Genomic DNA, 14,244 nt, shown 5'->3' with positions numbered 1-14,244 from the left:
GGTCTGTCTCTACAGTAATCGTTTGCCTTTTTCACCAATTGTAGTGAAAAATTCTGTGACCTAGTCAATACTTTACCATAACATTTATCAGAAAGCGGCATTGATGTACTGATTGGCGATTTTGTTAGCAGGAACTGTGTGGCCAGCTATTTCTGAGAACATCTCAAGTGGCTATTCCCGGTAGCCACTTGAAGTGTTGGTCAGTCGGGGAACCTAACCATGGACGTTGGCAACAGCTTGGAGGTTTAATAAGATGAAGAACATTGTAACATATCCCATTAAATATGGTGAAATTTTGTTGCATTAAGCATAAACATATTGTCGAACTAAGCTGAGGACCTCGATTGACCCCTAACGACTGCACTGACACTGAAACTACAAGCACTGGTATTCCACGACCTCGTAGTAGTACTTGCATTTATTTGCCTTCAGACTGGTTCAGTGTGGTTATGCTTCGTTAGACGTGCTGGGTGCCTCTAGGTTCAACAAAGGCTTGTGTTCTATAGCAAGCAAAGGCATGCCTTAACCTCCTCAGGTACGTTTTATCTTGATGGCAAGCATTGCTTCACCACCTGCTCCCACTCCCCTCCCCCAGTGCCCTCGTCTCGAAGCGTTTAATGGCCGGAATAAAATTGGTGCACCCAGAGAAATGAAAACTTCGTGCAATTTTTCGTGCAGTGCGAGTGCAACTTGCACTTACACGAACAAAGCTCGGCCTTGCCTGTGGAAATAAAAATATCTGCCCAAACAGTTGTCCATCATCTTCGCAAACTGTGCTTGTTAAAAAAACTGCTCCTCGTCTGAATAACAGAAGCGTAACAATTATTACGCTTCTATTATTTAGAGGAGGAGCAGCTTTAAAGCATTTAATTGTTTAGAGTCTTTACACCAGTCTTTAAGTGTAAGCAAAATCCAATATAAAAAAAAAGCAGAGTGAAAGTTGCAGGTGTTGAAAGTTGCCTGAAGATAGCGGTAGAAAGGTAAATTTATTCGTGTTGCAATACATGATCTTAGCTTTGTGTGTAATCTTATTTTACAATTCAATGCTCAGGGTGTACTGAGGTTAAAGTACCTGTTCCTTAATTTGCTATGGCAAGGTTGTTATTGTGACAGGTATTCCAATACAGATATATGACCATGCCTTGCCGCATCTTCTGCTGCATCTTGGTTGTTAGCAGCGTGACCTCGCACTTCTCAATGCACTGCACATAGCTTTCTGAGCCGCGGCAAGATATTTGTTGTAGTGTGGTTATGCTGGTGCGAACAACAATGAGGATCCAACCACATCCATCCAATGGCAGCTGTGTGCAACGTTGGTTCTAAAAAAATTCGGCAGAACCCACACTTCCTCAGTCAGGTTGTCTGTGCTGACCCCAACCGCGAGAAGAATGCAGCGCAGATTAAGTATGGGCTGGGGTGCACTTGGCAAACACTCCCAAATAATGAACTTCTGTAACACAAAAGGAGAATATACAACCAATGTGTCCTTTCGGTGATTACATATGGAGCAGATACTTGGCACCTTACTGAACAATTTGCAAGGAAACTTGTGTCGGCTCAGTGAGCCATGGAAATAAGAATGATAGGAGTAACTTTAAGGGACAGGAAACAAGCTTCTTGGATCAGAGAACTAACTAGAGTAGAAGATATCATAGTTCAAATGAAAAAAAAAAAAAAAGGGAAATGAACTTGGGCTGGCCATGTAGTTAGGTGAAATGACAACCGATGGAGAGCTACAGAGTGTATACCGAGAGGCGGGTCGAGAAGGAGGGGAAGGCCAATTACTCGACGGAGGGACGAAAAAATTGGTCGCCATCCCACCCTGTGAAAGTGGATGTCCAGCAAAGTTGTTGCAAACCCCTATAAATGGTGATCGGCGAGGGTATGAAATGTTTCTCGTCATCTCAGCAGGCTGGTCGGTTGCACTCGGCTATAGTGTCACTAGATAAGGGTACAGGGTATCGGCCCTATTTTCTTCTATTGATCTGTGCCGCCACCGTGATCATTGGTCAGATTTGGCAATCTCGCAACACTTATAAACGCCAAAATGGCCACCAAATGAACGCCAAAATGGAACACTTTTCCGCACGTCGTGCTCCACCTGATGCAAAGGAAACAGCCATCAAAACAACATCATCATCAGCCGCCATTGCTGACTTGCATGCCTCAGTTCCTTCTAGCCACCATACCTCAGTGGCAGTACAATAATACCTTGTCTACTGACACTATGCTTAGCTTCTCTGGGGGCAAATGCTTTGTCCTGCCTAGCCTGACACATGCGCTCGGCGTCTTGGGCAAGAACTGCTCTATTTAGTGACACTGGTCCTGCCTAGTGTCGCTATATAAGGTATTAGAGTACTGCCACTGAGGCACGCAAGTCAGCAGCGGCAGCCGTTTTAGGGGCTGTCGGCGTTGTAGTCGTTGTTTCATGTAGTCACGGTTCTAAAACACCGGGACACTCGTTTTCCAATGCCTTGCACTCGAACATTTCATCTCCATGGGCAGAAAAACGTACTAAAAGAACGCACCGGGACACTCGTTTTCCAACGCCTTGCGCTAGAATGCTTCGTGCTTCAAACGCATGAGACTTTTACAGCAAAGCTGTATGCCTCTACCCTTCAACGGCTTCATCTCTGTGGGCAAAAACGCCAAGGCGCCAAGAATACACTTATACAGTGCATGCTTCGCCCCTCCCCAGGTTTCACGTTAGTGGCGATGGCCCGGTTTTTTGTTTATCAGTGTCTGCAGCGTTAACTTCAGCCGGGTCGTTTAATTGTTAACACTACCTAAGAGGCAGCAAAATGGCACCTCCGGGCACAGTTCTGCTGCTGAAATGCTGCTACACGCGTTATCATTGATTCGCATTCGGAATGATGTCGTCGCGCGCAGCTGCAGAGCAGGGAGGGCAAGCTAAGTCTACCACAGTTGACCGACTAAAACGCATCAACAACAAATTGGCAGCGCCCATGAACCGTCGCAGTGTAAACAAACGTCACGTAATGCGAACTGACCAATGATCATGGTGGCGGCACGGAACAACAGGAGTGCCGATACGCTGTAACCTTATCTAGTGACACTAGTCCTTCCTAGCCTTCAAGGATAATCTGCAAACATAATCTTTACCAGGAACACATAGTGGAGGTACCATTCTATAATGCGATTTTAATGCGTGTTTTGTGCTTTCCTTAAACGAATTCTGAGCTCTATGCCGTATGCCTGATTAGCCTGACACAAGCATGCATTTGGCGTCTAAAGCCTTGGGGCCTTGGCGTTTTTGCCTATGGAGATTAAACCGTTGGGGGGTAGAGGTATACAGCTTTGCTGTAATAAGGAATTGTGGAGGTAAAGAATAGACTCGAGCGGTGCGGGACAGGAGCGGTTGGAGGTCGATGGGAGAGGTTTTCGTCCTGCAGTGAGCTGTTGATGATGATGATGTGTAAGTGAAGTTGTATTAGGGGTGGTAGTGGCTGATCTTACCTCTGCCTGACCACCTATATGACAAAGTCACCTGTATAGCCACCTGTATGGTGAAGTGTGGGTAGCCAAAGCCGCTAAATATAAGCTACACTGAAAAAAAAAAAAAAAAAAAAACTAATTTCGCCACACTAGGGGAAACCAAAAACAGCCGGGTCATCTTGCAGCAAATGATCCAGTAGTGTTTCAACCCTTGTGGATACAGCTGGAAGCATACTTCGGTGTTAATGGCGATGCTGGTAAACTGTCTTTTTTTTATTGTTTTGCATTGCTTTGATTTTCTTTGCTTGGGTGAACGTGATTTTAATAATAAAGGGCACACAAGTGACTTTGTTCTTCTAAAGCTGGTTTTGGCTTGTAAATCTACATTTTAGGTATCTTCACGGTCTTCAATTCAAATTGTATCACATTTTAGGGACCAATTAGGGTTTCAAAAAGAGAGTTCTAAAACTTTTTGTGTGAAGAACTCTATATGGGCGCAGCATAAAATGTATGTTTGTAATCATCAAAGTACTGTATATTTCATAAGGAATATTGTGGCAAAGCATCTCTCATCATCATCATCACCATCCTATTTATGCCCAGCATCTCTAACAGTGTTTTAAAAAAAATCCAGGAAAATTGGAAATATTGCACAAAATCCATGCTAATCGCATCAGATGTTGGCTGTGCACGGCCACCACTACCCGCTTGCCACCAGTGATGGCCGCCTTTGTAATACAAAGCATCTTTTGGCTTGGTGGTATTTGGCTGGCTGGCTACAAAACTAGCTTGTTGCGCCAACTAGCCTGCAAAGGGGGCACACCAGCACAACATTGTTATGGCAGTGAAGCAAGCTTTAGTAGTACGAAAACTTGCTCGCAGCACAGCGTTTCTTTCCTGTAAACAGAGTCCCTCAAAAGCCTTAAAGGACTCTGCTGTGAGGATGCGTGGATCCTTGTATGTGGATGCCTGGAATGTAATAGAGACTGATCCTCCAAAGCTAAAGAATGCGTTGCATTTAAAAACAACCATCAAAGGCAATATCTGCCTGTAATTTCTTTCAGTTTTGGTTTTCAAAACATCAATTCTCATAAGTGATTTGAGTTGCGCTCGGTACTGCTTCGAACACAATGTTTCACAGTTACTGCTACCTGTGTAGTATTTTTACAGTATTTTTACATTCTTGAAAATGTGGCTGCAGTTGGCCTTGAGTGCAAGGGGGGCAAACTCATCGTTTTCGTGCAGCCCATACTGCTGATTCAGCCTGCTTATGATGTGAAACAGTAGAGTGCCAGTCGAAGATGGGAAGGGAGAAGGTATATTCTCGACTCTAGGAAAAGGGCGGCTACTCTAACAGTACCGCAAAATTTGACTGTGACCGGCTTTGTTGCTCGTCATTAGCCAATCGCAAACAAGTCTTGTCAGTGACATCAGATTCTCTGGGAATTACCCAGAGTGTTCTCCGAAGTAAATGCAGCTTCCCTTACCTCCCAGAAAATTAAGGCCACGCAACTCTCTGGTTACATCACTCAGCAAACGCTTGTTGTCTCACTGACATCACCTGTGGCTATCAGGAATTGTCTTTGGCTACACATTAACAAAATAGCAGTGCACAAGCTGTGAGCGACATCAGTGCTAGGTAAAATGCGGCCACATCATACTGCCATTATTGATTTTCTTGACTAGGCTTGAACGGTGACGCACATTTCTGTCGCCTTGCGAGAACTATTCTCTTATACTGAAATGTGTAACAGTCAGTAGACGAAGTTCTTTGCCCTTCTTAAAGGAACCTTGTGTATCGGCCCGGCAAGAAACTTGAAGTGAAAAAAGGACAATTGGGGAACTAAAGAAGCATAGGTCTCTTTATTTAAAAAACACATTTTGCATTATTTACAGCCTTCAATTCAGTATAAAAATTTTCACATGTATGCACAGCTCCTGTATAATTGCCGCTCTCACATGATAGTCGTGTGTTTGTATGTACAACAAATTCTTCCACTCGCAACAATTCGAACAGCGGGGCTAGTAGTTCTGCTTTGCTTTGTACACTCCTTTCAGTGCAAATATAAAAAAATAGCATATACTATACCTTTGTAACTTCACCGAGCTTGACTGGAACAGGTCACTTAGTTGTGGATGTTGCACACACATTTGTAGGTTACTGCAATTTGATTGTACTACTATCTACTATACAGATAAGGTAGTAAAAAGAAATAAAAGGCTGGAAATTCATTTTGTAGAGGGCGTACGTTACCATTGCAGTGAAAGTAATACCATAAAGGCACCCAATGGGAGCTCCCAACTGGCGTTCTTTTCTTTTTCCTATGCACAGCTGTGAGTTTCGGGGAGATTTGAAACAGCAGGCAAATTTAAAGAGCCACAGGCTTACAGTGGTTTCTGTTCTAATGCCAGGGCGACATAAATCGCCACCGAGTACAAAGGCAGTAAGAAGCCGTGCTCGTTCAGAAAAGATTCCACCCAACCACTATGGCTCCTATTCCTTGATGCATGGCCTCGGTGAGCCAGTGCAACACAGCCCATTTTGAGGGCATGAACATAGACTGCCCAGCAGGCTCAAACATGTTGACTGCAATGGTAGTGACGTATGCTCTTGCTCAAACGTACCATTGCATATCACAATGACTGTTGTGTTCTGTTTAAGCAAGTCAGTCTAATGCCATACAAAAGTGCCCAAAATGGCTGAAAATAGCATATGTAAAAAGCTAAAATACACAACTAAAATCACTCTGCATGATATCACGGTCATGGTCGATGAAAGCACCTCATTAGGCTTTTCTATTCTTAGACTACATCAAGGCATAACAAATGTCACACACAAAATAAAGGAGGAGCCATTAAACGCACCGCGAAAAAAAAAAAAGGAGAAGAAACACTGTAACAAGAAAATGGAATGCCGTAACACGTACGCCATAAAAAGCTTTCTTTGCTATCACATGTTGTTTATATACAAGCAGCGTGTGATGACATCAGGATGTTTTCTGTCGGTGCCAGCGCACAAAAAAGCAGGTGCACTCGGTTAAATTTAGATTTTATTTTTAAGTACTCTATACTCCTTGCTTCCTCCTGCCTCACAGTTTGCACGCAACCACACAAGGCTATGCAAAGCACCGGGGAGCTCATCTGCAGCGCAAACTGCACAAGCGCTCAACAGGGGTCGCTGCGCAGTGCTTGTATATACATGTCCAGCCGTGAACTGAAACCTCTGCATGATCACTAGTGCTTTGCTGCTATAACTATGTATTCGCTCAACACTCATAAACTTTAACGCAAACAACAAGGCCAGTTGAGAAAAGTGCGTCAGGCGAGGGCAGAGAAGCAGCGGGATAAGGATTTAGGCGCTGTCGCAACAACACGCTGCGCTGCATTACCACTACTGCCACTGGCACGCTGCTGCCATACGTAGGGCCACTGGCACGCTGCTGCCGTATGTGTGGCCACAACCTCACCCTGTGGCTCCCCCATGTAGTAAATACCCACGAACTTGCACAAACCAGCCAAATCTCCCCCGCTTCCTCGGTGTGCAAGTGCAACACACCAGACACAAGACATAATGACTGAACGGTTGCAGCCCAGCACTGTACTATGTGCCACAAGCTACGCACACGATTCTATCAATGTAAGGCACTGGATGTGCACTCAGGGGGCATTGGGCCGCAAGCCATGCAGTTTGGAAACAGCAATGCCCCTCTACGTTGAAAAGCCACTGAAGGATAGTCGGATCTTCTAGAGATAAAAGCTTTGCACCGGGTTGTGTTTTACCACAGTGCTTGCACACAGAACGGAACGGATCAGCCAGTTTCCCACACTTGCGTGACTTCTGCTTTGCATTGGTCACGCTAGACAAGGATTCACCAGAAGCCTTTTCATCACCAGCCTGCCGGCGCACAGAAACGTTGGCCTCATCAGAGCTGCGATGCAGCAAGGCACACACATCATGGCAGGTTCTTCAAAACACCGTAGCATCAGAGTCACTGGATGATAAGTCGTCCTTTTGTCTTTCTTCATCCGTCAGGTGCCCACCTTGGAGCTCTTGTGTCTTCAGCCAACACAGCAATAAAAACTGAGAGCCCTCTCGGAGGTCAGAATAGGAGTGCTCAATTTGGCCTTCCCCGTTCACGAGGAGAGCCTGACGGCACGAATGTCCTCGTAGCAGTTCTCGACAGCTCTTGGCCGTCCGTTGCGGTGGCCACCATTTTCGACAGGCGCTTCGCTCGGCTTGGCCGGTCCTTCTCCTCCTGACGTGTTCTGCAAAGAATGCACAGGAGACACAAGTCGGACTTAGCTTGTGTGAAACGAAGGGGCATGACAAGTAGTACCTCTTGCCACAAAAACCATCGGGTAACTACTAGTAGGTGCAGTGGTTAAACAGGAGGCAGGGAAAATACTTGGTATCTGCTGTCACAAAGAGCCACACCTCTATAACTTCTTATTCAGTGAAATTGTTGACTATTCACACGTGCACCTGGGACAAACGTAAATAATGTGGCCAGAATAGTTTTTGAGAAGGAGGTCTGGGTCGGGAGAGTAGGTTAGAATTGGCTGCCTTTTCAGGCAAGTGCTTCTTTTAGAGACGCACACGCAGGGTTTAAAGGGGCGTGAGGACAAAATACACGTGAAGTTCATTCGAAACACTGCCACATCAGGATAACAGTAAGGGCAATTTTAATGCAAACATTTAACAATTAACAAGGAAAACAGATGAAAGTGTGGCGACTCACCAGCTGCCTCCTAGCACTACCCCTATGACATCACAGTATGTGCGACTGCCCACAAATGCGACTGTCAATAAACACAATTTGCGACTGCAGAACTGCATCTGGTACAATTCGACGGTGCTGCTTTGATGCTAGCATGGAGTTTATGCACTAATTACCTTGTTTTTGCTAACCCCCAAATGACATCGCCGCTGAAATTGTTTAGCGGGAAATTTGAGTTCATCAGTAATACTAGATTCTTTTTGTGTGTGAGAACAATGTCATCTTCAGGGCTGGAATAGAGTTTAGCGAATAATGAAAGGCTAGTTTTTTTAAGTACAACCAGAATGTATGTAGCAAGGTGTCTTTAACAAGGGCTCTATGTTTTCTAAAAAACATTTATGCACTCCACTAAAGGTTTATGCTAAGCTTGAATATTTTTAGGAATGGAGGACCAAGATCTATTCTGTCCATCTGGGCATATGGTTGGTTGCAACACATACTGGTCACATGTTTACCTTTATGTCTTGGAAAACCTTATTTACTCAATTCTAACCAGATGGCTTCTGAATATGCGCCTCGTGCGCTTGTATGGTGGCGCCACTGATGTGCTGTGTTCAGCACCATCTTGCGGGCAACGGAGGCATAATTTCTGAAGTCCGTGAGCAAACGACGTCTGGAGGATAGTATTCCGCGCAGTACGATTATTAGAAGAGAAAGAAGAAATGGCCGCTATTCTGTTGCCATGCGATACGAACAGCCAAACGGTACTTTATTAAATAGAATATGGTTCGCAAAGGCGACAGGAAAGCGATGCATCACACAAAAAACAGTTTTATAAAAGCGCGGGATTGTCTCCGCGCAGCGCGCGGTCACGCCGTCATTTCGCAACGGCTTCCACTGAATGACCACCAGCAGCGCCGTCCAAATAAAAGATAAAAGTAAAAAGACGGAAGCCCGCGATGTTAACCAAGAGAACGAGAGGAGTGCAGGAGTGTGCGTCTGTGTGTGCATCGCCTCCCGGAAGCGATAATGTATGTGTGAGGGAGGGTGTGAACGCTCCACCAGTGGAAAATTTTTTGTGGGGCCGCCGGCCCCCGAAGAGCATGAAATAACGGCATAACGTCCCAACGACGCCAGCAACGCATTGGAGTTGGTTGCTGTGGTCGCTTTGGTGGATTTGATTTATTGAGCCTTAGATCAGAACGGCTGGGTTAGAACTGCTGGCATAACCAAGCAGTTGGAGGACAGCTTATTGTGAGGAGAAGACCGGCTACGCGACTTCATGGTGCTTGCAGAAGCGAATTTCTCCCGTGTATACACTCCACTGTGCATTGTACATGTCAGGAAGTGATTTGATGTGTTGTGTGTGCAAAATCGCGGCGAAAGGTTTGTGTGTATATTGTGACACCAAGGATAAGCGGCTTCAAGAGCCCGAAGATTCAGGTTTGTAAAGGCAGGTATTTGAAAATGTTAACTGCTTGCGTAAACTCTATCTCAAACTGCTGAAACTACGATGAGTTCGTTGGATGGGCTCATAAAAATATCGCAATGCTTTTTGAAGTGCTTTCATAGGTTTATAAATGCGTACTTAATATACGAATAATTTTGGACGTAGATGCGCGAGACGAGGCTTTCATGAAAGCCTCTGGACGTTTATTTACCTTGTTTATCGCTCGACATAGACACGGGCACAGATATGGTAGATCGCACAACAGGAGCTTTAATTGTGCACGAATGATTCCTCTCACATTCGGAGTGCCCGTGATAAAATAAGACCATTTTGAATAATGGCGATTGTTTCAAAGCTGACAGAGTTGTACGTGATGTTTTTGCGTGACTACGCTGGCATGACTACATGCCAGCGTTAATAGTTGTGCTGGTGCAAGTTATCTTTGTCAGCAAAAATTTTTTGTGCAACAAGCCCCACTTGAACTCGTTTTTCAAACGCAAACTACAAGTTGTACATGTTTGAGATATTTGAGAGTCCTTTCAATATAAGTGTAGATGCGAGTCTCCGAATTGTGGCTGGTTTGTGTCCATATGTTTTCGGTTGTGTCGCAGTGTAGCGTGAATATTTACGTTTCTGTTTTCATTTTAAAGCTTCATATTTGCTGGTATGACTACGTACAATTCAAGCATGCATATCCGTGGGTTGTTCCATGCATTTTCTGATGCGTGCACAGATGCGTACACACCAAGGCTATTTGAGGCGCTACAAAAATATGCACTGGATACACGGCATTTTTTTTTTGCAGCGGTCTTACGCCAAGTAGCGTGCACATACGCAAATACATTTATGGATCTGTTCGTTTTATTTCTTTTCGGGTACTATGTGCTTCGTGAACGTCGACGTCGCAGGCAGCCGATCTGTGTACACTCGTCTGCTTTTATTGGAGAAGGGGCGCTTTCTAAATTATTTCGGCTTGTATTCCCGCGCAACTCGTCAGCGTAATATTTATATTATTATAACAATTGTGAATTTAAAAAAAACGTGGTAATTGTTGTATACTTATTTTACGGCTGTTGTTTACATTAAGCCGCGTAGCGAACTGCTGTATCTGTTCATTTTGTTCTTCAGAAAAAATTCCGCCGCCGCTCCCAGGTGGCGCCACATGTTTATTTGAAACTGCAGTGCACGAGGCCCACAATGCCGACCTAACCTAGTCTACTTCAGCTGCAAAGCATAACAAAATAGGGCACAACATGGTCTGGTGCAGGTCCTGTAGATGACACCAACACTATAGGTGTGTGCAAATGCTGTATCCAATACTATAAATTATATAATCAAACAATACTTAAACCAAATAATAATTACATAATAGTTAAACCTTGTTTTAGTAAACTCAGATACATCGAATTACCCCCTTTATTAACTACAAGCAATGTTCAGCAAAATGCCCATACAAAATACGTCCTTTTTAACAAACTAGGCACCACCTATACCTCACTTTGAGCATTTACAACCACCGCCAAAATGCGCTGGCTGCCATCAGTAGAGGCGACAGGCTTCCCCGCAATGCACCAATGCTGACAGGGAAGCATAATTGTCAGCTTCTGCTGCTGCTTATGTGGCTGGGAGACAGAACAAATCCAGTCAACATCTGCTAGACGACAAAGACTATGCACTGCTTCGCAGAACCATCTTTCCTCGTCGATTGATGAGCAACTTTCATCACAGTTTAGTAATGGTATTTTCTTTTTTATTCAGGACATTTGTAAGGATGATAAACTACTCCTATGACATCATAAGAAATCTTGATATGGAGACATGCAGGGATGGTTGTGGACATTTATTAGAACGCAGCACTGTAAATGTTTGTCCTGATGCGTTGCACACTTTTACCAGAGCTGATACTCAAATTTAAGCATGAAAGACCTTTGATGGAACCCATTCTGAATACTGCATCTTAGCTAGTGAAAAGAGGAGACAGGACATGGAAGAACAACACAAGCTAGCATTGGCTCAAGTTTTTCTTCTTTGCCCCCCCCCCTTTTTTTTTTGCCAGCTACGATGTGGTGTTCAAGTAGCCAACTAGCCAAACTGAAATCTTGGATGTGAAATATAAGAAACGACACATTCGGCATCAATTCCTGCCCTTAGCAGAAATAAGATTTTTGTGCAGCATGCATACGTGGACGTTTTTCGAGATGTCCAAATTATAAATTTCGGTGACTGTATGTACTAAGACAGTGCAAAGCATAGCAACGGGGTAGTCCTACCCCTACGTCAGTAAGCATGATTTAAGGAAGCGCCTGTCGTCAGTAAGTATGATTTGAGGAAGTGCCTGTGTGGTTTGAAGTAGGGGTGCGCGAATACTCGAAAATTCGAATACAAATCAAATAGTACCTCTGCAAATAGCTTGATTCGCGAATTGAATATCTACTATTATATTTTTCGAATAGTCGAGTAGAGTTTCTGATTGTGCTCGGCTCTGCAAAAGTGAGAGATGTCGGCGCCCGCTAATGCACTGCTACTACACCGTCTGCTAATTTTCCATCTGCTTGGCGAGCTTCATCCAAATCGCAATTGGACGAACATGCTTTGTAGAGGCCGGGAATTTCATAGCGCAGTTTGCGGCTGCATCGATGAGTTCTTTCCTATATGCCGTCGGCTCTGGCCGCCATTTTGCATTATGCGACTGGATGTTTACATGTTAGGCAGCGTCCGGTAAAGCAATCGCTGTCGCTTTTGTTGTGTTTGTGACAGCGCCTCCGTTAATTTAAATACAAAAGAGGTTGTGGCTTTTTTGCATGCAGTTGGTGTGTGCTTATTGCATGTTTTTTTTTTTTTTTTTACACTCTGGACCACGGGAGGACAAATTGGTGCCACACGAGGCACCACATTACAACACATTTGACAGGGAGCTCCATCTATCCCCGCCATCACGACAACCTCACCGCCCTCCAGGGAAACCAATGACCCAAGCTAAGGGGCCAGCTTACGGACCACCGTTTCACTTTAGAGCAGTCTTGGAGTGAGGCCCTTCCTGCAATGCGAGTGACCCCACCTGCAGCACAACGCCGTCCTTGAGGTAGGTGGGGTTCTCGAAGGAGACGCCCGGGGGCCTGGTCTTGGCCTTCCAGCGCTTCCAGTAGAAAATGCCCAGCACAGCCGCAATCACCAGCACCAGCGCCGTCATCACCAGCACAATGGCAATCTTGCCACCCAGGCTCAGGCCCTGTCCCGCCAGGCCTGCCGAGCTGCCCACCGACCCTGTGGTGGGGATGGAACAGCTTCGTCAGGCCACGCCATGACTTCGCCCGTTCAAACTTCTCTTTTACGCATGGGAACATTCAGCCCCCAGTACAAGAGCATAGTGTGGCTATACTGCCGTGACACATTATGCACAGAGGAGCAATGCACAAACGCATCTTTTGACACTAGCCAACACAACAAAGAGGACAAGTGAAAAGAATATTTTAAACATTAAAAATGAAAGGCATGTGCTATCACAGACAAAGCGGACATGAACGCGAGAATGTTGATCTGAGCGCAGTTGCAGAACTTCAACGGGGAGGTATTTTTTAAAACGGTGCCATGGCGGCAGCAAAAACAGAACCTGGCATTTTGTAACTGACCGAGACAACGTAAGTCACTATTAAAGCTCCAGCCACTAAAATCTCTGAACTTGTGTTCACCTTTTGGCACGTACATTGTGTCTGTTCGCAATGGTACAGCATAGCAGGGACAAGCCCGAGCGAAGTATACAGTCTGCATCATCCAAGGTGTTCTTGCAATAGGCATAATAATCTAGGTCAGGGGTTCTCAAGCATGTTGGTCCCAGGGAACCCTGCTAAGTTCCGTTAAGTGCCAAACGCCCCCCCCCCCCCCCCCCCCCCCTCCCGCCATTTTTCATTCCGTTCATGCTACATTAACGTGCAATAAATTCAAAAGCAAGCAAGGGTATCGGTTTTTTCCCCCGTTGACTTTACGCGAATGCGTACGCTAGCGGCACCTATCTCCAAACAGGAGAAATGCGCATGGGGGTAATATAAGGCCGAGATTCAAGTGCAATAGTTTAACCACGTGGCCCGTTTTCGGAGTCTGGCTGGCTACAAGCTGTTGGCGGGATTTATTGTGCAGCTCGCGCGTTTCTGTTATGCGCCGAGATTTGCTTACTGACACTCGGGCGTGAATAATGGAGGTTCCTTAGATCGATCGCACCTCAAGTTCACCATATAAGGCTTTGGGACTGCGGAACCACACCAGGGAAAATTTATCAGTGGCTCGCGGAACCCTGAGGAGGGGCCTGCGGAACCCCAAGGTTCCGCAGAACCCACTTTGAGAAACCATGATCTAGGTGATTAACTTTTTTTTTCTTGTCAACAGTGCAGAGACCAAACCTGTGAAACCATAATGACACTGGCACAGTTTAAATTTTGTTGGTTTTGCTGACGCGGGAGTTCCTATTGGGCAAATACAGTCCCACAAGAGAGGTACGTAAGGTACATGAGAAGTTCTCATACACATACCTTAAAGCAAATTGTGTCACCTTTGATCATGCAATAAGATGACATTATAACCATGGTGAGTTTCATTACACTCACTACCACAAATAATTGGCAGTTA

General features: G+C 45.1%; 1 protein-coding gene across 2 annotated transcripts in view; it reads right to left on the bottom strand.

Annotated features, from left to right (window-relative positions):
• Positions 1-5,291: 5,291 nt before the first annotated feature.
• Positions 5,292-14,244, bottom strand: part of LOC144140980 (Ig-like and fibronectin type-III domain-containing protein 2) — a 287,829-nt gene continuing 278,876 nt past the window's right edge. For both annotated transcript variants that reach the window (XM_077672467.1, XM_077672466.1), the window contains 2 exons: positions 12,683-12,888; positions 5,292-7,722 (listed from right to left, as the gene is read on the bottom strand). In XM_077672467.1, the coding sequence (XP_077528593.1) occupies positions 7,591-7,722; positions 12,683-12,888 (338 nt within the window). In that variant the 3' untranslated portion in view covers positions 5,292-7,590. The remainder of the gene's footprint in view (positions 7,723-12,682; positions 12,889-14,244) is intronic.

Source organism: Haemaphysalis longicornis, unplaced genomic scaffold, assembly GCF_048455015.1.
Source record: "Haemaphysalis longicornis isolate Haplotype H1 unplaced genomic scaffold, Haemaphysalis longicornis Haplotype H1 scaffold_58, whole genome shotgun sequence".
Lineage (NCBI taxonomy): Eukaryota > Metazoa > Arthropoda > Arachnida > Ixodida > Ixodidae > Haemaphysalis > Haemaphysalis longicornis.
The sequence above is the reverse complement of the archived record's forward strand: the minus strand, read 5'-3'. Positions and strand labels throughout refer to the sequence as shown.